Source organism: Elaeis guineensis, chromosome 8 (assembly GCF_000442705.2).
Source record: "Elaeis guineensis isolate ETL-2024a chromosome 8, EG11, whole genome shotgun sequence".
NCBI lineage: Eukaryota > Viridiplantae > Streptophyta > Magnoliopsida > Arecales > Arecaceae > Elaeis > Elaeis guineensis.
The window spans coordinates 15,141,542-15,163,215 of record NC_026000.2 but is presented as its reverse complement, the minus strand read 5'-3'; the positions used below and the strand labels follow the sequence as shown (position 1 = coordinate 15,163,215).

Genomic DNA, 21,674 nt, shown 5'->3' with positions numbered 1-21,674 from the left:
ACTTTGATGGTCGAGATCTTCGGTCGGGCGCCCGTTGAGCCGGGATCCGACCGACCGTGATTACGGTTCGGCAGTCGGGTCCTCTGACTTGTTCAGTCGAAAGTCGTTCGGCGCATTCAGTCGGGGGAGCACCGATAAGTCGGGCCCCGATACCCTTGTGTCGGGTACACCTCCGCACCTCGTGATATACGGTGGTAAGCCGCATATCCTCCGGCCGACTGTGACTCGATCGGCAAGTCGTAGATGCGACTAAGGTCGCATCGTGTGATAGACGGTGGTAAGTCGAATATCCTTCGACCGGCCGTGGCTCGGTCGGGAGTCGCGACGTCGGTCGCGTAGGCATTTCGCCTTTTCTTGGTCGGAGCCCGATCGGCGTGTTAGCCGATGGTCTGGCCCGAGAGTTCAACCGTAGAAGGAGTGCCAGCTCCCGTCATTGTAGATGCATCGGTCCTTGTAAGGGTCCGATGTCTCGTCGACTGTCGAAGGAGTGTCGACTCCCGTCATTGTAGATGCGTCGGTCCTTGTAAGGGTCCGATGTCTCGTCGACTGTCGAAGGAGTGTCGACTCCCGTCATTGTAGATGCATCGGTCCTTGTAAGGGTCCGATGTCTCGTTGACTGTCGAAGGAGTGTCGACTCCTGTCATTGTAGATGCATCGGTCCTTGTAAGGATTCGATGTCTCGTCGACTGTCGAAGGAGTGTCGACTCCCATCATTGTAGATGCATCGGTCCTTGTAAGGGTCCGATATCTCGTCGACTGTCGAAGGAGTGTCGACTCCCGCCATTGTAGATGCATCGGTCCTTGTAAGGGTCCGATGCGTTACCGACAATGAGGTCGTCGGTTTTAGGTGGATGCTAGGTCCACGTCAATACGTTGGGGGCTTTGGCGAGTGTCGATCATTAGTCGAAGAGTTAAGACTCCGAGATTTCAAACCGAGTTTGTTTTTCGACTGAACAATTACAAAGCTCATGGGTAATACAACTTCAAGTTGTCGGCGTTCCAAGTCCGGGGAATGGGCTTCCCTTCAAGGGTCTCCAGCCGATAGGCTCTCGGCCCGTAGGTGTCTACAACCTTGTAGGGTCCTTCCCAGTTTGGAGCCAACTTCCCCTGATCCAAGGGCTTCGAGACCTCCGCCTTCCTCAAGACCAAGTCACCAGGCCTGAAGAGCTTTGGTCTGACCTTGGCGTTGTAATACCGGGTGACCCTCTGTCGGTATGAAGTCATTCGGATTTGAGCCTCATCTCGTAGTTCGGGAAGGAGGTCCAAGTCGTCCCTCCGACCCTCGGAGTTGTCCGGCTCCTGATACCGCTCGACCCTTGAAGATGACAGTCCGATCTCGAGCGGGATCATGGCCTCCGTCCCATAGGCCAAACTGAAAGGCGATTCTCCGGTCGGAACGCGGGGTGTCGTTCGGTAAGCCGACAGAATGGAACCCAGCTCGTCGACCCAGAGACCTTTGGCTTCGTTTAGTCGGGTCTTGAGTCCGTGGAGCAAGGTTCGGTTGGTCACCTCGACCTCGCCGTTGGACTGAGGGTGCCCGACCGAAGTCAGTCGGTGCCTGATGTGGAACCTGGCGCAGAAGTCTCTGAAGTCCTGGTTGTCGAATTGCCGTCCGTTGTCGGTGATGATGGTATGCGGCAACCCGAACCTGAAGATGATGGACTTTTGGATGAAGTCCTCCATCTTCCGCTTGGTGATCTGCGCCAGGGGCTCAGCCTCCACCCATTTGGTGAAGTAGTCGATGGCGACAACGATGAACTTCCTCTGATCCAACGCTGGTGGGAATGGATCGAGAATGTCGACCTCCCACTGGGCAAAGGGCCATGGAGCGACAATAGGAGCAATTTGGCTGGCCGGTTGGTGTTGAATATTGACGTACTTTTGACATGGCTCACACCTCCGGACCAACTCTGCCGCATCCCTCTTCATGGTTGGCCAGTAATAACCTTATCGCAGGACCTTGTAGGCCAGGGACTTGCCCCCCAAGTGGTTCCCGCAAATTCCTTCGTGAACCTCTCGGAGAGCGTAGTCGGCGTCGGTCGGTCCCAAACACCTAAGCAGGGGAAGGGAGAACGACCTCTTGTAGAGTCGGCCGTCTATGATGACATGTTGCGAGGCCGACCATCGGAGTCGCTTGGCCTCCACAGGATCTTCGGGACTGATGCCGTCGGTCAGGTACCGGACGATCGGGTCCATCCAACTTGGTTCGGATGTTAGCTGCTGTACTTCTTCATCCCGATCGATGCTCGGCTGTTGGAGGTTCTCTACGAACGTCCGACCCAAAGAGTCGTAGGCCGACGTTGTCAATCTGGAGAGCGCGTCGGCACGTGCGTTCTCCGACCTAGGGATGTGAAAAATTTCGAAATACTTGAGGCGCGCCACGAGGTCCTTCACTTTCTGAAGGTACTTGATCATGGTCGGATCTCGCGCCTCGAATTCGCCCTTGACCTGCCCTACGATCAGCTGAGAGTTGGAGAATGCCCGGAGGCTGTCGATGCCCAGCTCCTTCGCCATCCTCAAGCCAGCGAGGAGTGCCTCGTATTCGGCTTGATTGTTGGAGGCCTTGAAGTCGAACCGGAGGGCGTATTCAGTGATCACCCCATCCGAATTCGCGAGCAGGAGTCCGGCCCCACTTCCCTGAGCATTTGAGGCTCCGTCGATGTGGAGTACCCAGGTGGAGATCGGGTCTGGCTCAGAGATCGCATCTCGTCCTGGGTCTTCAGCTCCCGACCTTTGGTCGGTTGTCGGACATTCGACGATGAAGTCGGCCAAGACCTGAGCTTTCAGGGCAGGCCTTGGTCGGTACTGGATGTCGAACTCGCTGAGCTTCATCGCCCACTTCGCGAGTCGTCCAGATGTGTCAGGTCGGTGCAGTATCGCCCTCAGGGGCTGGTTGGTGAGCACCACTATGGCGTGGGCCTGGAAGTATGGACGGAGTCGTTGCGCGGAGACGGTCAGGGCAAAAATCATCTTTTCCGTCTCCGAGTACCTTGCTTCGGCCCCGTGGAGCACCTTGCTGGTGTAGTAGATAGGCTGATGGGTTCGGCACTCGTTTTCTCGGACGAGTACTGAACTGATCGCCTCAGGAGATGTGGCCAAGTAGAGATACAAGGTTTTCCCGACCTGCGGCTTTACGAGCAGCGGCGGGGAAGCCAAGTACTTTTTCAAGTCTTCGAAGGCCTGCTGGCACTCATCCGACCAAGAAAAACCATTCGCATGGCGCAAAGTTTTGAAGAACGGGAGGCACCTTTCAGCTGATCGAGAGATGAATCGGCTAAGAGCGACAATTCTTCCGTTCAGCTGTTGGACCTCCTTCTTGGTGTTCGGATGATGCATGTCGAGGATTGCCTTTATTTTCTCAGGGTTGGCCTCGATCCCTCTCTGAGAAATGAGGAATCCGAGGAACTTCCCTGAGGTCACCCCAAAAGCACACTTGGTCGGGTTGAGCTTCATTCGGTGTCGTCGAAGGGTACGAAAGGTCTCCTCGAGATCCCGAACATGGTCTGGGATCTACGTGCTTTTCACCAGCATGTCGTCCACGTATACCTCCATGTTGCGCCCGATCTGGTCTTTGAAGACCTTATTGACGAGTCGCTGGTAGATGGCACCGACGTTCTTCAGTCCGAAAGGCATCACCCGATAACAGTAGAGGCCCTTGGGAGTCACGAACGCGGTGTGTTTCTCATCTTCAGGCGCCATCCGGATCTGGTTGTACCCGACGAAGGCGTCCATGAAGCTGAGCAGTCGAAATTCGGACGTCGCATCCACCAGCTGGTCGATCTTGGGAAGCGGAAAGTTATCTTTTGGGCAGGCTCGGTTGAGGTCGGTGTAGTCGATGCAGATCCTCCACTTTCCGTTGACTTTTTTGACCATGACAATATTGGCGAGCCAATCGGGATACGTGGATTCTCGGATGAAGCCTGCTTCGAGTAGCTTGTCCACTTCTTCGTCGATGGCCCTCTGCCTTTCTGGAGCGAAGGACCTTTTCTTCTGCCTCACCGGCCTCATCGTCGGGTCGATGTTGAGTCGGTGAGTTATTGTTTCTGGGGGGATGCCCGACATATCTGCTGCCGACCAAGCAAATATGTCGGCATTGGCCGTCAGCAGCTCCGTCAGTCGGCGTCGTTCGGTGTCGGGCAATTGAGACCCGACCCAAACTTTCCTGTCGGGATTTTCTCCTACCGGGATCGCCTCGAGCTGCTCGGCCGGCAAACCTCGTTCTTCCTCCTCCCGTTGGTCCAGCTTGTCGATCGTCAGAGAACCCCTCGACTCGTCGCTTTGAGCGGAGATTTGGAAGCATCGTCGGGCGAGCTGTTGATCTCCGCGCATCTCCCCGATTCCGTTTTTGGTCGGGAACCGAACAAGGAGATGGTACGTCGAGACGATGGCCTTGAGGGTGTTCAATCCGGGTCGTCCAAGTATGGCGTTGTAAGCCGAAGGAACTTGGACGACCGCGAAAGTGAGGTGGACCGTGCTTTGCCGAGGTTCGGTGCCGACCGTCACGGGCAGGGTAATTTCTCCCTCTGTCGTGACAGCGTCTCCGACAAAGCCGATCAGGGGCACAGAGACCCTCTTAAGTCGGTCAGTTGACAGTCGCATTCGGGAGAAGGTCGAGTAAAACAAAACATTTGTCGAACTTCCATTATCAACAAAAATTCATTTTACATCATAATTCGCTATTGTCGCCGACACAACAACAGCATCGTCGTGGGGAGTCTGGATGCCCCGAACGTCGTCCTCCGTGAAGGTGATTATGTCGTCCGGGCGCAGCCTTTTCGTCGGCTCCCCTCCCGCAGATGTCCCCGGGCCCAGCCGCTTGGAGATCATGTTGATGACTCCGGCCGTCGGCTGGTTGGTCGCCGGCTCTTCAATCGGCTGGGGGCGTCGATCGGCAACTGGTTGGGTCGGCGGACCCTTCCGGAATTTGCCGAGGTACCCCCGGCGAATGAGAGCTTCAATCTCATCCTTCAACTGGATGCACCGCTCGGTGTCGTGGCCGTGGCTTCGATGGAACTGGCAGTACTTCCGACGGTCGAGGCCTTTTGCCTTCAGAGGTGGAGGCCGTCGCAGGTATTCTTCCCCCTCGATCTCCATTAGGATCTGCGCACGAGGAGCGGAGAGAGGAGTGTAAGAGTCATACCTGGGGCGTGCCGGCCTTGGAGTCTGTTGTCGGGGTGACTTTTGGATTCGTCGGGGTGGCGAGACCCGACTATTGGTCGGGGGCCTGCTTGGTTCGGCGGGCTCCCGACCTTTTCTCCGCTTCTCTTTCGGGCCTCTGGGCTCGGCCAAGCGTCGGTCGGACGCTCCTTCGTCTGCGCGCATATACTTGTATGCGCGCTCCAGTAGCTCGGCATAAGTCCGGGGGAGGGTCTTATCCAAAGAATAGGTGAATCGGGACGCCCTCAGGCCCCGCTTCATGGCTGAGACAGCCATGTCTTCGTTGAGGTCCCAGACCTCGAGCGTGGCCGCGTTGAATCGCGCCACGAAGTATCGGAGCGTCTCGTTTTCTCCCTGCTTGAGGGAGAAAAGGCTGTCCGACGTTCGCGGCGGCTTTCGGCTGGTGCTGAAATGGGCCACGAACGAGTACTCGAGCTGTCTGAAGGAGTGGATACTTTTCGATCGGAGATCGGAGTACCAGGCCCTGGCAGCCTTGCGGAGTGTGGCGGGGAAGTCGATGCAAAAAAGAGCGTCGGTTGCCCCTTGGATCGTCATGAGAGCTTTATAGCTCTCGAGGTGGTCGACTGGGTCGGTGGAGCCGTCGTATGGCTCCACGTGCGGCATTTTGAACCGACTGGGAATCGGCTCGTCGAGGACCAGTCGGGAGAGAGGTTGGGCGGTCTGGAAGTCGACGTCGTTCTAAGACTTCTGGCCGTCCATCTGCAACTGGGCGAGTCGGCAGTCGATTTTCTCGAACCGGCGCTTGTAGTCGTCCGCTCGTCGATGCTGGGAGACCCCAGGAGTGGAGTCTCCGGAAGATTCTGAGAGGGAGGCCGACGGCGTGCGCGGCCGTTTCTCCTTCCTTGCCCGTTCCAACGGGGAAGGAGAGGGCCGCTGGGGCCGTCGGTCGTCGCGCCATGGTCGTCCCTCCTCCTCTCCGTGGGAGCGCTGTTGGGGGCGCTCGCATGGAGGCGACAGGGATCGACGCGGTCGTCGGCGGCTGCTCCTGGAGGGCATCGGTCGGGGCGCCGGTTGCTGCTGGAGGCTTTTGACTGCGTCCGTCAGTACGGTCATCTGCCGTACGATGGCTGCAATCTGCGCCTCCGTGGTCACGGCAGGGCGCGGAGAGCTGGGCTCCGCCGTCGGTGGTGGCGGGGAGGCCTCTTCCCGACGGGAAGAGCGCCTTGCCGACCCAGTGATTCTCGATCGTTGAGCTCTTGTCTTTGTCATGCTGTCCCCTACCTGGCGCGCCAATCTGTTGCGGCCAATCACCTCGTCGATCGATCGCCGGGGAATGTGCACCTGCAAAAATGAGAAGTCCACTCTGACCGGAGGCGGCTCCGGCGGGGACCCTCCGACGGTCAAGTCAGAGAGGTGACTGGGCAACAGTGAAATGTAGACAGAGAGCTCAATCGAGAGAGAGAGAGAGGGGGAGAGGAGCGAGCCTGTGAGAAGTGGGAGAGATGGAGCGGATCCCTTGCACTGTTGCCTTCTCTGATTTATATAGTGGAGCACGGTATGGCGCCGTCATTAATGGCGCAGACAAGTGAGGAACTGTCAACTCACTGTAGACTGTCAGAGTCACCGTGAAAGCGTCATGTCGCCGTGAAAGTGTCATGTCGCCGTGCGGCTATCAAATCATCAGGGTTGACAATGCCCTCGGCGGGACAATGCCCCTAGGTAGCCGTGCCGCATGTCGCTGTCAGAGCTGACAAGGTCTGGCGGCTGTACGGCAATTGGAGGAGCCGACCGACCCAAAGTCGGTGGCCAGCTGAGTGGTGTCGGAACCCTCCGTTGGTCGGTGAGTCTTTCGTGAGTCGGCCATCGGACCTCTGGGTTCAGTCGGTCGGGAAAAGTGCGCCCGACATATCCTCAGTCGGTCGTGAGCCGATGATTAGCCGGTGATGGCATCCGTCAGTCGGTCGGGCCGTTAGTCGGTCGGGCCGCCAGTCGGTCGGTCGGGCCGTTAGTCGGTCGGTCCTTCCGACCGTCAGTCGGTCGGTCGAGCCGTCAGTCGGTCGGGCCGTTAGTCGGTCGTGCCGCCAGTCGGTCGGTCGGGCCGTTAGTCGGTCGGGCCGCCAGTCGGTCGGTCGGGCCGTTAGTCGGTCGGTCCTTCCGACCGTCAGTCGGTCGGTCGGGCCGTTAGTCGGTCGGTCCTTCCGACCGTCAGTCGGTCGGTCCTTCCGACCATCAGTCGGTCGGTCGGTGGGTATCCTCCAACACATATTGATGTTCTAACCCAAGCTAAATCCAAATTGTTTTGACTTAAATATGGAAAAGCCCCGATCTATCATTTTAAGCAGGACGACCTGATTAGGCCAACCTACAAGAGTCTATACGTGCCAAAGCCATTTGATTGTTGAAAAGGTTGTTGTATTTCCCTTTTATTTATAAAGGCAGAATTTTCTTTTTGTTTTAATTAGGAAATGAGGAAGTCCAGACAAATTAGGGTGAGGGAAGGATTTGAATCCAAATCAATAGAAGTCAATCTTTAAGCCTTTTCTCTCTCTCTCTCTCTCTCTCTCTCTCTTTCCTTTTTTTTTTTTTTTTTGTGATTTTTTAACGACCATTGGCTACTTTACCGATCAAACTAGTGGGCATTTCTGTAGCTTTTACATTTGGCGTCCAATAAGGAGATAAGCTGAGATCTTGACGTTGAGATGGAAGATGCAAAAATTATGAAAAAAAATAAAAATATTAAGAGATCTTTATCGGTATAAAGAAAATGAGATAGTAGTTCTGGAACCCATTTAATTTAATCAAGAACACTTGTAATTTATAAAATCTTTTATATTTACTGAATAAGAAATCTACTTAAGGTACTAAAAGAATGATAAAAAATAAATGACAATAAATGTTATTATATTTGCTAATATCTCACAATCTATCAGTTTATATTGGCCAAAATTTTAAAAAATATATATAAGTGGGTAGTTGATACAAATCAATACTGTCAAGATCGTTGAAACTTTAATCTATTAATATCTTTCGTGCATTTTCATTACTTATGCTTGTTATGCATGTAAAAAAAAAAAAAAAAATTATCTATTGCCACTACTGAAGGCAAAATAGACCACTTCACTTGATTAGATCACATAGCACAATTAATAATGGAACAAGCATTAAATGCAACTTAGCTTTCTTTTCAAATTTTCTCAAACAAAAATATCATTTCTCTCCTTTTACTCATGCTTGGTGAGGATGTTATAGATCATAACAAAACATCTTAACAATCAACAAAATATCATAGAAAATAACAAAAATCAAAATAATGATATGATATCCTTTTACATCCTACTGGATGTCATAAAAAATAACAGGATGTCATAACCATTATCCTATAACATCTTTTTGCATCCTAAAGAATATCATAGAAAATAACAGAATGTCGTAATAATGATATAACATCCTTTTGCATTCTTTAAACAATTATCGAAAAATAAGATTATTGACACAGGATATTGTACCAAATATAGGATGTTATAACATTATTCGAGATGTCATATGATCTATAGAGAAAATGACATTTTGATTAGAAAAAAGTTGAGCTGCATTAAATATCTGCCTTATTATTAATTACGTTACGTAACTCAATCTGATGAAGTGCATTATTTTCTCCACCAAGATGGCGGATAAAAAACTTCTCAAAGAAAATAATAATATTTACAAGCATATGTGCTTGCCTTAGACTCTTGTGTGGATTTGCTGCAGGGCTTCCAAGCACGTAGCCCAACCTCTATTTGACACTAGCTCAAGATAAATACTTTAAAGTAATTTTTTGTGCACCACATGCAGTGTAGCAAAATTGATGTGGAGCACACTATCCGATTATATTGGATCATGTAGCATAATTAATAATAGGACAGATATTTAATGTCATTCATTTTTTTTTTCATTAGATTTTTTTGATGAAAATATCTTTTCTCTCTGTAGAACAAAAAAAAAATAATATTATTACTTCACGATGTCTTATATGATTTTTTATGAATATATATGTCATCCTGAACAATATATATGACTTTTTGCATCTTTATATGATATTTTGAACAATATATATGACTTTCTGATGTCTTGTATGACTTCATGTGAATATATATAATATCCTGAACAATATATATGGCTTTCTGATGCCTTATATAACTTTTTGTCAATATATATGACATCCTAAACCATATATATAACTTTTCGTATATTTATATGATATCCTGTTAGTTATTATAACCAACAAAAAATTATATAAAACATTAGAAAGTTATAATAACCAACAAGATATCATATAAAGACACGAGAAGTCATATATATTCACAAAAAATCATATATATTATTGAGGATATCATATGTATTGACAAAAGATTATATAAGATATCAAAAAATCATATATATTTATAAAAAATTATATATATTATTTAAAATATCATATATATTCATAGAAAGTCATATAAAGTATTAAACCACATATATCATTCAGGATATCATATAAATACACAGAAAATTATATATATTATTCAAAATATCATATATATTCACAGGAAGTTGTATAAGACATCAGGAAACTATATATATTATTCAAGATGTTATATACAGATATATGAAGTCATATAAATATATAAAAAATTATATATATTATTTATGATATTATATATACTCACAGGAAGTCATATAAGGCATCAGGAAAGAATAGTATTAATCTTTCTTTGTTCTACAGAGGGAAAAAAATATTTTCATCAAAAAAAATTTGACAAAAAAAAAAAGAGTGGCATTAAATATTTGTTTTATTATTAAATACACTACATGGTCTAATATGATCAAACGGTATGATCCATATCAATTTTGCTGCACCACACCTTGTGCACGAAGAATTGCTCAATGCTTTAAGCCAGTAAAGCCCAACAGAAGGAATGTGAGATACATTAGATGGCCCATGGGCTAACCAGGCGGAATGTGCATTCCTGATCTCTGGGTCAACATCTGACAACTCTTCAATAGGTGTGCTTAGGCTTCAGTGTATATAGGCATATAGCATTTAAACTGCACCCTTATTTTCCGAAGGACTGCTGCTTCGTCCTGAGTATAACCAAAACGATGCCAAAACGGATTTTTGCGATATCTGGGTGATTTTTAGGGGCCAAATTTCAAATTTTACCTCTAGTGGTCAAGCAAACAATCTAGTTTGTGCTGAGGTACATGAAGCATAATTATTTCCAAATTATCTTTAAGGAATGTGGATGTTTTTACAGTTGCAACGTGCTTGATAGAGTAGTAAACACCCGGTCTTATATTTCAACTAGTTGCCGCGGGCGCGTTGCCGGAACTAGTTCATACATAACAAGGTCCTTTTATATATAACCCCTTGTAGAACATCAAAATTACAGCCAAGCTCCTTACCCTCTATTTGTACCAGACCCGGCAACCAGATTACCGAAAATAATTGAGACAAATATATGCCCCTTAAATATCCCTCCGAAAAAATTACTGTACAGTACACAGTCTTAGCATTATAAGATTAGAGATTGGGGATGCTAATTACTTCCTTATCCCTCCACTTCTCTTCTCTATAATCTCTCCCTTTGAGAAATTAGAATCTCTCCAAAACATCATCCCTCGCTCGGCCCCGTACACGCCCGGCTGGCCCTCCTCTCCCAGCGGCAGCCTGCAACGTTCCAGATCACAAAGTCTGACCTTCATCAGACCCACTTTGCCATCTGCAAGCAGGAGCAGCACTTGAGGGAAAAGCAAATATGAGATTGATGAGCAAAAATATGGAACCAACATGATATGATCTGCTGTTTAACATGATTTTGTTATGGACCAAAAAATGAAGAAACAAGAACTCTATGATCAACATCTTGAACAATCTTCTTGGCTAAATAAGCTTTGCGTTTCATGAGTTTGAAGATGAAGCAGCAACAAAATCAAACATAACCATCAAAATGTGCAAAATTGTAATGGTTCAAAACAACAAAAAATTAAATACTAATTTCATACAAGAACACATTCTATATTACGTCAAATGCGGCCTGTCATCAATTTTGGTTGTTTCTCTCAATAGTGTACAAAATAGCTGACAACACCCCCAAGTGATGGTGGCTCCAGTAGTCACATACCAGATTTCTGTAAATGAGGAAATGAGGATTCTCTAGGATAAAGCATGGAAGTCCTGCAGAATAGTGATTAAACTTTATTCATCTAGAACTCCAAATGCTCGAGATACAGTTATGAATTTACTACTATCATGACAAAAGGGATGATGAAGAAGTAAACAAGCAACACAGGCCTCAAAATTCAAGAGACATAGTCCGAACAATTTGACTGATTTATAAATCTAAGGTGTCCCCGTGTGGTATTAGCTCATTTCAAATAGGACTGATTTTTAGAAGCACAAAGATAGAAAGCACTAATAGCAATCACTTCATGATCAGGCCATTCAGTCAAGGAAACTCATCTTTGATCATCCTTCAGGTTCGGATTAAGAGGCAACAGTCTTCTATCCATGCACATTAGAAATCTCTTATTGCCCTTTCAGATAACATAGTGCTTTAGAATCAAAGATCAAAGCTTTGGAATATGAAGTCATGCAGGAATGGGCATTTTAAGTACATGTTTTTATGTGTGTCTATGCTTGCCCTATATGCTAAAATGCATGGTGAGTGATGCAAGTGATGATACACTATTATGCATATGTTCTAGATGCATTACAATACATCGATCAAAAGTCAGTTGGTTTTGGTACCTTCAAACAAAGGTACAATAAGAAATTGTCTGGTTGAAAAACCATTTATTCAACAATCGCTAGAAGCATAGGTAGAAGTCTACAAAACTCTAAGGTGCTATGGAAAATGTATGCAGTAATCAACGGATGGATCACTAAGTCATGCTTTACCATGCATTTCAGCACCTGTATACACCTAAGTTAGCCATTCCTACATGTCCACAGGTGTTAGATGTGCATAACATAGCAAGGATGACGAGTTGGGTTTACAGTAAATGAGGAATACCAGAGCTGAAATGTGTCTTAAGAGAGGTCAGTGGTGCCAAGTGCCAACATAGAATGAAGTACAAAAATATTACCAAACAAGGTTTGTACTAGTTAGTGCATAACAGAGCACAGACAGCTCTAGTAAAGGCAATTGGCAATTCAGGTTTAAGGTAGGGAAAAGAGAGGGAGGCAAACAAAGACACTGAAGAAATTAGTGTGACGTGCTTCAAAGATAGCTAAAAGACACGTCTCAAACTCAAATGATTTTCTGCTTGTATAGGAACAGATGCAAAAAGAAGGATCAATTACTCTGACCCAAATTGATCAGAAGAAAGTTTGCAGATGATTATATCTATACATACAAAATGCAGGTTTCGAAAACTGATATCACCATTTATTTACTCTTCTGTAATTTAGTAATATTAATGAACTTTTAACTATTTTCTTTAAATATAGCATCACACTTCCCTGTATGCATGCCTTTTCTTACTGAGGAGTATCAATGGATATACCTTGTGATATATTTTTTTCTTTAACACTATAACCACTTCGAAACACTTTAAAAAAAGTTTGTACTTTATTCTTCAAAGTACCTTCTTATATTGCAAAGAGTTCAAGCCATCATAACAAGTTTGAAGCCTTGCATATCAAAATCTATGAATAAAAATGCATGGTGTACCACATCATTTAACTAGTTCTGTCAAATAACATAAGCTCCGCTTTTGGCTTGTAAGGCTTGTTTGCAGTAGTCAGGCAAATTTTGTTTTTGCCTAGTCTCATTCAGTACCACCAACAAAAAAGTAGGATGGCTAGAATTTTATTTGCATTAAAACGTCCCATGCTTAGAAACTAAAATAATATGCTGCTAAATATCACAAGGATGGATGAGATTCAGCTCCACTGCACGGTGGCAAAGGAAGATTCAGATGGACACTAGTGCAACAAAAACAAATTTGAGATGCAGGCAGGCAGTACATTTCAAGTAAGCAATTGAAGAAAAACAGTATAATCAAGCCACTGGCACACATCACCATGTTTCACATGCACTGCAGGTACAGACCAAAAGAAACTTCCTTTCCATGCACAATAGACCTAGCCAAATCCATCACAAATGCAAGAAGATGAGTACCTGACAATCTCAACTCGAGAATCTTAAAAAATCCCAGATTCCAGAGAACCAAAACCTTCATCCATAAGTAAGAGAACAGCAGACATCACAAGCCTGCAAAAGATTTGGAAGTCAACATATATCAAACTGATAACCAAACCAATGCTCCAAACATGTGTTCTGTGAACTGCAGCTATAAGTGAAACAATTGAAGTCTGAAGTTATCAGAACTAAAGAAAACGATGCACTAGTATGTGTATAAAGAAGTGATACCTTGAATAAAACACAAAAATACTCGTCCTATTATTAATATATGCTAGAATACAATGGATGCCTTTAGAAATTTCTTTTGGCACTCTGAGATTAAGATGGATGAAAACTGATTGGAGAAGCAATAATGAAATCTGTTACCTTATCGAAATCTACCACGAGCAAAGGCCCCTCATTGGCAAGAGAATATGTTTGAAAGCGTTCAAAGTCCTCAAAACCTTAAAAGACCAGAAGCATAGACTGGAATAATGAATGTTATGCCCAACATAATTTCGACTGGAGTGGGAAATGAAAGCAGGAATAGGAGCACAGACAGTTCGATCCTTGTTCCCAAGGCCCAACAAAAGCCCATGGATCTCAAGTTATGTGTCCCCAAAATATATGTCGTAATATACTCAAAAAATAAACTTCATATCTGAGCAAAAATGCTAAACCAAACAAAAATGCTTTAGAATAATCTCAAGGAAGTGTCCACCTCCAGCACAAATCTAACATGTGAAGACTCCAAGTGCACAAAGAATCTGATTGAAGTCAAAATATCTGCTTTCATATGAACTGATTGGACAATAAGCAGCACTAGTGACACTAAAGATAACGTAAACTGCCACATGACCTACAGAGGGATGTAAGCACAATTCATCTTGGAATACTACTTTAAGTTACTATCTTTCTCATGGAGATCAAAACACCTAGTGACAATGAGCTTCACAAGGACCATTTGGTTTATTTTCTTTCTACCCCCTAAAACATCTATCCCCATCTGGTCCCTTACAATCCATTACGTATGGAATTACATGATAATGAAAAAAACTTCCAGAGATAATAGCGAATGATAGCTTTCACAATTGATATGAAACAACTAGACATTGTTAAGCACATCACTTTCCGGTGAATACAGTATATAAGCAATCAGATTGAGTAAAAGCATACCTGTAAATGACTATCACGAATATGCTGAAGTAGACAGAGATCTTGATTATTCTGAACTTCTTTTCTCCATTTAGTAATCTAAAGATCTCAGTAACATCTATAAGATGTCTCCTATTCATAAACCTGAAAAAAATAAGGAGAAAAAGACTGCAGTATGAATAAAAAAACTAGTGACTGAAATTGGAAGTATGCATAAATGTAATCAAAGATACAAGATCAGCCTCATATGAGTTGGCATATTTATGACACCTGAAATTATCTTGCCTGTACAATAAGAAGAGGAAAAAAGAAAGTCCCAAATCAAATGTTAACTGGATCTCCAGACAAACAAAAGTCCAATTTCTCAACCAATATTCAAAATGCTAGCCAACCTAGACAAGTTTCAATCTTGCTTTCTGGTGGCTCAAGCTTGAGTTAGAACAGGCTCAGCATCCTGGTTGTGGCTGGATTTCATTAAATCTATAGTAAATCAACAGGCCTTGATTGAAAATTTGTTTTAACTTGTCTATTGCAGCTATGATCTACACATGCAAGTAATCTTATCTCCATGTCAAGATAACCCTGACAAGAAAGGAAAGCAGTTCTCCAACCGCACAAATAGAGATAGAAGAAACTTTACATCATGCTTAGGCAACACGCATGGTTGATATAGAGGCAGAATTGATTATTGCTGCCATTCAATAAAATTTGTATTACAGGACATAAACCCAGCAGCTATCTTGTGCTGTTCTAAATAAGCTTTAAGGCTACTGGTAGATACTCTAGATAAGCTTGTTCTTTCTTTCGCTCCCAGAAAAATCTTTATTCAATCATACACAGCAAACCAGTGCCAAATGTCTAGAAAGCCCTTTTAATCATAATGTTTATATCTTCCTTCTAACGATTATGACCAATAGGCAAACTTAAGCAGATCTTGTTACTGGTTTAAAGAACTATTAAGAGCTAGCATTAAGACATGTCCATGAACCTCTTTGTCAGATAGAGTTATTGATGAATACCGTTTGAGAGGAGTTTCAAGTACCAGCACATGGCAGTCTATGGTGGGCAGAAAACACCATGCCAGGCTAGTAGCAGCATCAGTTGGCACAGCACCTATTAAACTATATATTTTTAACTAAAAGATGGCTTGTAAGTCCCTTTATTTTGAGTTCTGCATAGTGTATGCTATGCCAGCCAGTTGCCAGCATAACCCATGCCGCCATCACATAAATCTGTGCTTAAAGGAACAAGTCCCCTGATAGTTTGAAGCATAAATTAATATAAACATGGGTATAAACTTCATTTCATTCTTCGTGAATGCTTGCTCCAACCAATGTTATAACCATACTCTGCAGATCCAAATGCTAGGAATTAGGAGAAAAATGTTTGAAGGGATAAGGGCACAGGTACAAGGGAACAACAAAACTAGACTAGACCTGTGATTAAGGGGCTTTGTAGTTGTTTTAGTTGTTTCTAAAACATGATTTTTGTAAAATGCATTTCATGAAAAAGAGGGGAGGACCTGTTTTTTCATAAAACTCATTTTCCAAGTATTTATGGCTTGCTAGCTGTAGCCAAACAGATTTAAGGAAAACAACCAAACAATCATTTTTGTAAAGATCATTCATTTTAATTTTTTTTATAAACTTATTTTAGTAAAAACTTGCCAACCAACCAGCAACTAAGTGATTAAGTACATGAAATTGGCCATCAAGAAACTATCACTCAGGTTGCTATATACTGGGCCCAAGGCTCATCCATTGACTGGACAAGTCACCACTTTACTATGGAACCAACCAGATCAGCAAATGGGTTTGGTGGTCCAGTCTAGATTAAAAAGAACTGAGTTCAGGTCGGCTAAACTGGGCCTGTTTGCAGGTTTAGCAGATTCTGAATACTATTGTCATTAATAAACAATAAATTACAATTTAATAACACTAGTATTGGTAATAACAATAACAGAAGAGTATGCTTGCAAACCACCATAAAAAAGAAAATGGAGTTTAAAATATCGTATGGGCAAAATGTCAATATATAAGAAAATCATTGTCCTAAACATAATGCTATGGTACATTTTTAAGATTGTAGAATCTGAATGAATATTCATCACCAATAATAAATCTCTTTTGTTTTCCTTTTCCATTTTGGAAATACAAACTTGACAGACTTATGCTGGCCTCCTTTTGCAGGTTTGCCCCCCACCAAAAGTGTGCCATGCTCCTTACAGATTCTTTCCTATGGTGACAACCAAGGTAGGAACATGTATCATCTCTTCTTTCGATATTACCAAAGCACATCTCAAACAACAGTGCAAGCTTTATGTGCATAAACATGACAGACTAATATGAATTGACTGCATAACGCTCTTGCAAGTGACACTCTCACCAAATTCATTAATAAGCAACTAAATCTTGCTCAATATGAATTACTAAAGACATCCACACACATTGAGTACATTTTAATCGAGACTTCAAAATTGTTACTGAGGTCATTTTGTCACTTTTAGTCATTTTCAACCATGGTTAAATCACAGTCAACCATCATATTTTATCCCAATTGGGCAATTTTAACAGAACAAGAAAAAGAAGGCTTGAGAAACCAAATATAGAACCCAGATCATGGCACCAGGCATGTATTAGATTATTTCTGCACCCTTACTTTATGTAAAAATATTTCATTTGAGGGCCCAGCTAATGTTACAATGTTGAAAAGGTTGTGCTGCATTGGCTGTCACATATTGGATGCCATAAACTGGTTTCCCTTGCAGTGTTTCAATACAAATTTTTCAACTTTAAGGATCTGCTAGTGCTTAATCAGCAAAGTAACCATAAAACTTTGAAGAAAATATATCAAATTCCACATTCTTATTAGTAGTTAACAGATATGTATAAATGTAGCTACGCACAGCCTAAAAGAAGTTTAATTCATGCAACAGCAAAGGTAAGAGATAATGCTTACAGGTTTACATGGCAATAAGTGATGGGTGCCATTATCAGAAATGGAAACCAATGCCATGTTAGGAGGAAAGAAGCACATAAGATTCCTTGAACCATGAACTCTGGAACGACAACAGCATTGATGCACGATGATGAATCATACGGGTTGATATAGTCGAACTCCAAATCAGATAAGTTAACAAGCTGGTTCACAACCATGACAAACAAAATAAAGAACGTCAACAAAAAGAACAATTAGCCAATATATAAAATACTATAAAGAATAGCATCCCACTCTTACCACCAACAGTCAGAAAACACACACAAAGGGTATTAGGAAACCAAATAAAATGAATCCAATTATGCAGCATTCATGAACAAAAACAAAATCAAGATTGCACTCATCTAGATTCATTAAATTATCAAATAAAGTACTAGAGAGGTTTTAAGTGAAACCAGTGTGGAAACTTGACATCAAACACCAATCTTGAAGCTTATACCAAATTGTGTTACAGACATAGACATGTACACACAAAGAGACCAAAAAACTAACATACACACGCACAAACAGAGCAGTGTGGAAGCTAGACATCAACTCCCAAACTCCATACTTGCACAAAATTGTATGTGTGAGAGGCTTAAGCAAAAAAACTGCAAAATCAAAGTAGACTGTAGCAGAATCCCTAATATCAGTCCCAAAACTTGTGGGGAAAAGAAAAAAAAACCTGTTAAATCAAAATGAACATTGCTTCCTCTAGATAAGACTTTTAGAAGATCCATCTTCACTAGAGGACCTCAAGCATTTGTAATTCTGTTTAATTCTATTTTACTCTTTGTAAAATGCAACAGGCCGTGCCCCAATTTTTTGCTCAAAAACATGTTGACAGTTTTTTTGGGGCTTAACTAATTAATGATGGGTACCTTTGAAAGCACCATATGTGACTTTATGCTGCTAAAGCTCCATGTCTCATCCTTATTATATTAAATTATATAATTTTCTTTTTCTAAAAAAAAAGAAAAGATCAAGACTATCGCAATTTCTAGGAGTACTTTTAAAGAAAAGATTTTTGACGTATAAACATTTCCATCTTTTGGCTTTTGATTTATTTAGAATTCCAAGATAATGTGAATGCACTGTAACAAAATTTTTCCAAGTTTAATACAGGCATCTCTATGTCACTCTATACAGAGATGATGCCCCGCTCACCTAGGTTATCTTTTGCGGTACTTTTGATAATATAATAAGTTGCATAAGTACCCTTCCATGCATAAAGTCTAATGAACTTATGATTGTAATGCTCATAGCCTCATACTGTTTAGAAGAAATGAGCTTATATCTGTTACCAGAAGTTTCTGAGTATCTCAAGTAAAAATAATTTAAACATGATAAATAGTTCTGATCTACTATCACAGTTTTAGATATATATTGCATCAACAATTTCATATGGATTCGAATGCTCAAATCTACTACAAAAAATGTCATAACAGATGATGATATTTTGCAAGATATGCTTGCAACAAAGGTAGAAGAAAGGACATGCATCCCTTTTGTCATCAAAATATGCATTGTTAAGTCACCCACTTGAATAAATAAATGTCAAGCTTGGGAACAGAATCAGCGGCATTTTATCAATTAATAGTTGATGTTCAAGATGAGGTTTGATCATAATAGGTTAGTAGGATATCTGCAAAGGCACAATACTGCAATTTCCCAGGATCCACTTCTAATAGCACACTTGCTTCAGATATCAGATTCTTCCATCACACATGCAACCTGCCATCCAAAACCTACCTCCAAACATGACATATGGATGAAGGTGGTAAAAAGGATTATAAAAGAATACTACAAGAAATCACCCACACTCTACATTCATAAACAAGAGCACGGAAAAGCTTGAAGCTGGTGAATGATTGCTCTACAGCATAAGTTGACAAGCCCACCTTTCCCACTCTCTAGCTCCCAAATCCCCTACAAACTCAAGATCAAGGGGAAAAACAGCTTACTGGTTAAGAAAACAGGGTTAAATAAGGTCTTGCAAACTACTTTATCCACAATGCAAAACATATTTTATTGGTGGACATGATGAACACTAAAGAAATTCATGACCTTCACAAACCATCTGCAATGTGCATGGCAACAATGCTCAACCTATATCTTAGTAATTGACATGAAGGTGAAAATAGACTCATGCTGATGATAACAATGCACAATGTTGTGGGACATTGGTCTAATTTTTGTTCATTTCTCACAATAGTGTGATACAGCTTGAAAAAAGTAGTATATACCCACCATTAAATCAACACATTTTGGGTACCCCATGAACAAAAAATAAGTAAAATGATTCCATTCATCCAAATTTCTTTAAAAAAAAAAAAATAACACTCTGATTTGCATGTATGAAAAAGAAATAACCACCAAACCTTCACAAGACAAGTTGCCGACATATTTAATCATGATTTTATCCAGGGAAAGCCATCGAGCAGGTCCAAAGGAATGTTAAAGTGGCAAAATTCAGTGCCAAGTGGAGATAGGTTGCTAGGCTTCAGTTGTATTCTTAAAATTAGAAAAAAGTTTGGTGAAATGCGGGCAAGAACTAAACTTAGATGATATAACCCCTTTAAGAAAGTATTTCTAATACAATAATAGGGCTGAAAGTATAACAAACTCCAAGAGTTAGTGAACATATTTCATAAAGAGTCGTTTTGATCTTGCACTTTCATATTGTTTACCAACCTTTTAGAAAAAAATCAAGTTGGTGTGGGAAACAGACGCTCTTTGGTCGGACTAAATATACGCTCTAGTTAATTATTCCACTAATTGCTTTCCATAGAAGCTGTGCACAAACAGTGAGAAAAGACATAAAACAAAAAGCTTGATATTGTTAAGAATGCACTGAAGACTGTAACCTCCTAGAACTGGTATCGAATTCTTAATGTTTTTAATGATAAGAGCAACCTTTTGAATAGAATAAGGCTGAAGTGTATATTAAAGTTTAAAGATGTTTCTTTTCTATATTTGTGTTTCCTAAATTTTGGACCTTGCTTAAGACTGGACCAAGGCACAGGTACCTCCCATGCATCCGTGAGTTCCATGTCTCATGTCATCATATCCAAATCAAGACCAACAACAACCGCCCCACCCACCAAAAATAAATAAAATAACATCATTCCCCCACCTTTTGGAATATAACCTCATAGAAGAAGGAAAATCACGGGTTTAAAGAAAATGTTCGAGTATACTTTCAGATTCTGCGGATTCCTTCAGAAATTTCATGAATTTTAACAACAAAGACAATCACCCAATTGTTCAGAATCAGAAAACATGCAAAATCCCAAATTATCAGACCTCTACAGTAAACACACCCAAAGAATTCCATCCATTGCGTTAAAAAACATCCCATCCAATTCCTTTTTTCCCTTTTAGGAAAAAAGGAATACAATGACGTTGATGATGAACAGAAGACGAATCTAAGGCTTCATTTGTGTTCTAATGACCACATAACTGTTTTGGAGATTATATAAAGTACAGTGTCCTGATATTGCCTCCAGGAAGTGAATGTCCTTGCATTGTTCCTAAGAAGATCATGATTAAGTTTTTAATACACTCGTCTGGTTCCCAAGAAACTCCACTAAAGCGCATAAAAAAGGAGACTTTTCACAATCAGCCACCATAAAACAATCTTCTATTGCTAAAAGATGCCATAAATTGAAAGAATTATTCCTCCAAACCCTCTACCAGTCGTAAACACCAAACCTTACCAAAATAAAACGTATGTCCGAACGTTTTGAAAGGTTTCAGTGAGAGATTGGGGTGTAAATACGTAAATATAGTTCGATTTGAAGGCTCTACATTTCTAGTTTGGCACTGCGAGCTAGGGTTGTATTTGGTTTGGAGATCACCTGATAGGCGGTCAGGGCGATGAGAGCAATCACAGAGGCGAAGGCGTACAGCCAGAGGAGAAGCTCCCAGGCCATGGAGTCTTCCGGGATCGTCCGCCTTAGAACAGAGGCGAAGGACGCATCGCGATGGCCTTGGCTTTGGAGTGAGCGGCGAGGTATGGAAGCCGGGAGAGGACTCCGGAAAAAGAGAAGCTCAAACTTTTCAATGATAAAATAATTTAGGAACAAAAAATATTATAATTATAATTAATAACTGCGCTGTCACAAATGAAGATTAAGTATAAAAGTAATTCTAAAGAATTTAGATTAGCGTCCAAAGAACCTTTCCCTCTCATCAGAGCGGCGAGGCACAATCCTGTGAAAGTGCTGACTCCGATTCCTAGATGTTACTTGAGATCTCTCCTAGTATTTGTTTTTG

At 42.5% G+C, this 21,674-nt stretch overlaps 1 protein-coding gene across 9 annotated transcripts; it reads right to left on the bottom strand.

The window, feature by feature from the left end:
• Positions 1-10,409: 10,409 nt before the first annotated feature.
• On the bottom strand, positions 10,410-21,674 carry LOC105050234 (protein cornichon homolog 2). Of its 9 annotated transcripts, none has more exons than XR_833001.4 (6): positions 21,257-21,674; positions 17,379-17,560; positions 14,442-14,564; positions 13,653-13,729; positions 13,263-13,355; positions 10,410-10,877 (listed from the first exon to the last, which is right to left on the bottom strand). XR_833001.4 is itself a non-coding variant. In XM_073262158.1 (6 exons), exons 2-5 carry the CDS (start codon positions 21,329-21,331, stop codon positions 13,286-13,288), a joined length of 450 nt encoding a protein of 149 aa, XP_073118259.1. In that variant the 5' UTR covers positions 21,332-21,454; positions 21,579-21,596; the 3' UTR covers positions 11,135-11,314; positions 13,263-13,285. The 9 variants fall into 9 exon arrangements, 4 of the variants coding, with proteins under 4 accessions (XP_010928476.1, XP_010928475.1, XP_073118259.1 ...); XR_012143457.1 differs by having other exon boundaries at positions 10,410-10,859; XR_832999.4 differs by lacking the exon at positions 13,653-13,729 and adding an exon at positions 11,262-11,314 and having other exon boundaries at positions 21,257-21,673.

Excerpts from the sequence above, each read along its gene's own strand:
- LOC105050234 (XM_010930174.4), bottom strand. The coding sequence starts at position 21,331 with ATGGCCTGGGAGCTTCTCCTCTGGCTGTACGCCTTCGCCTCTGTGATT. Across the intron at positions 14,565-17,378 it reads ACTTATTGCCATGTAAACCT|GTTTATGAATAGGAGACATC; the intron begins GTAAGCATTATC and ends TATTTTTTTCAG. Across the intron at positions 13,356-14,441 it reads TTCGTGATAGTCATTTACAG|GCTTGTGATGTCTGCTGTTC; the intron begins GTATGCTTTTAC and ends AATCTTTTGCAG.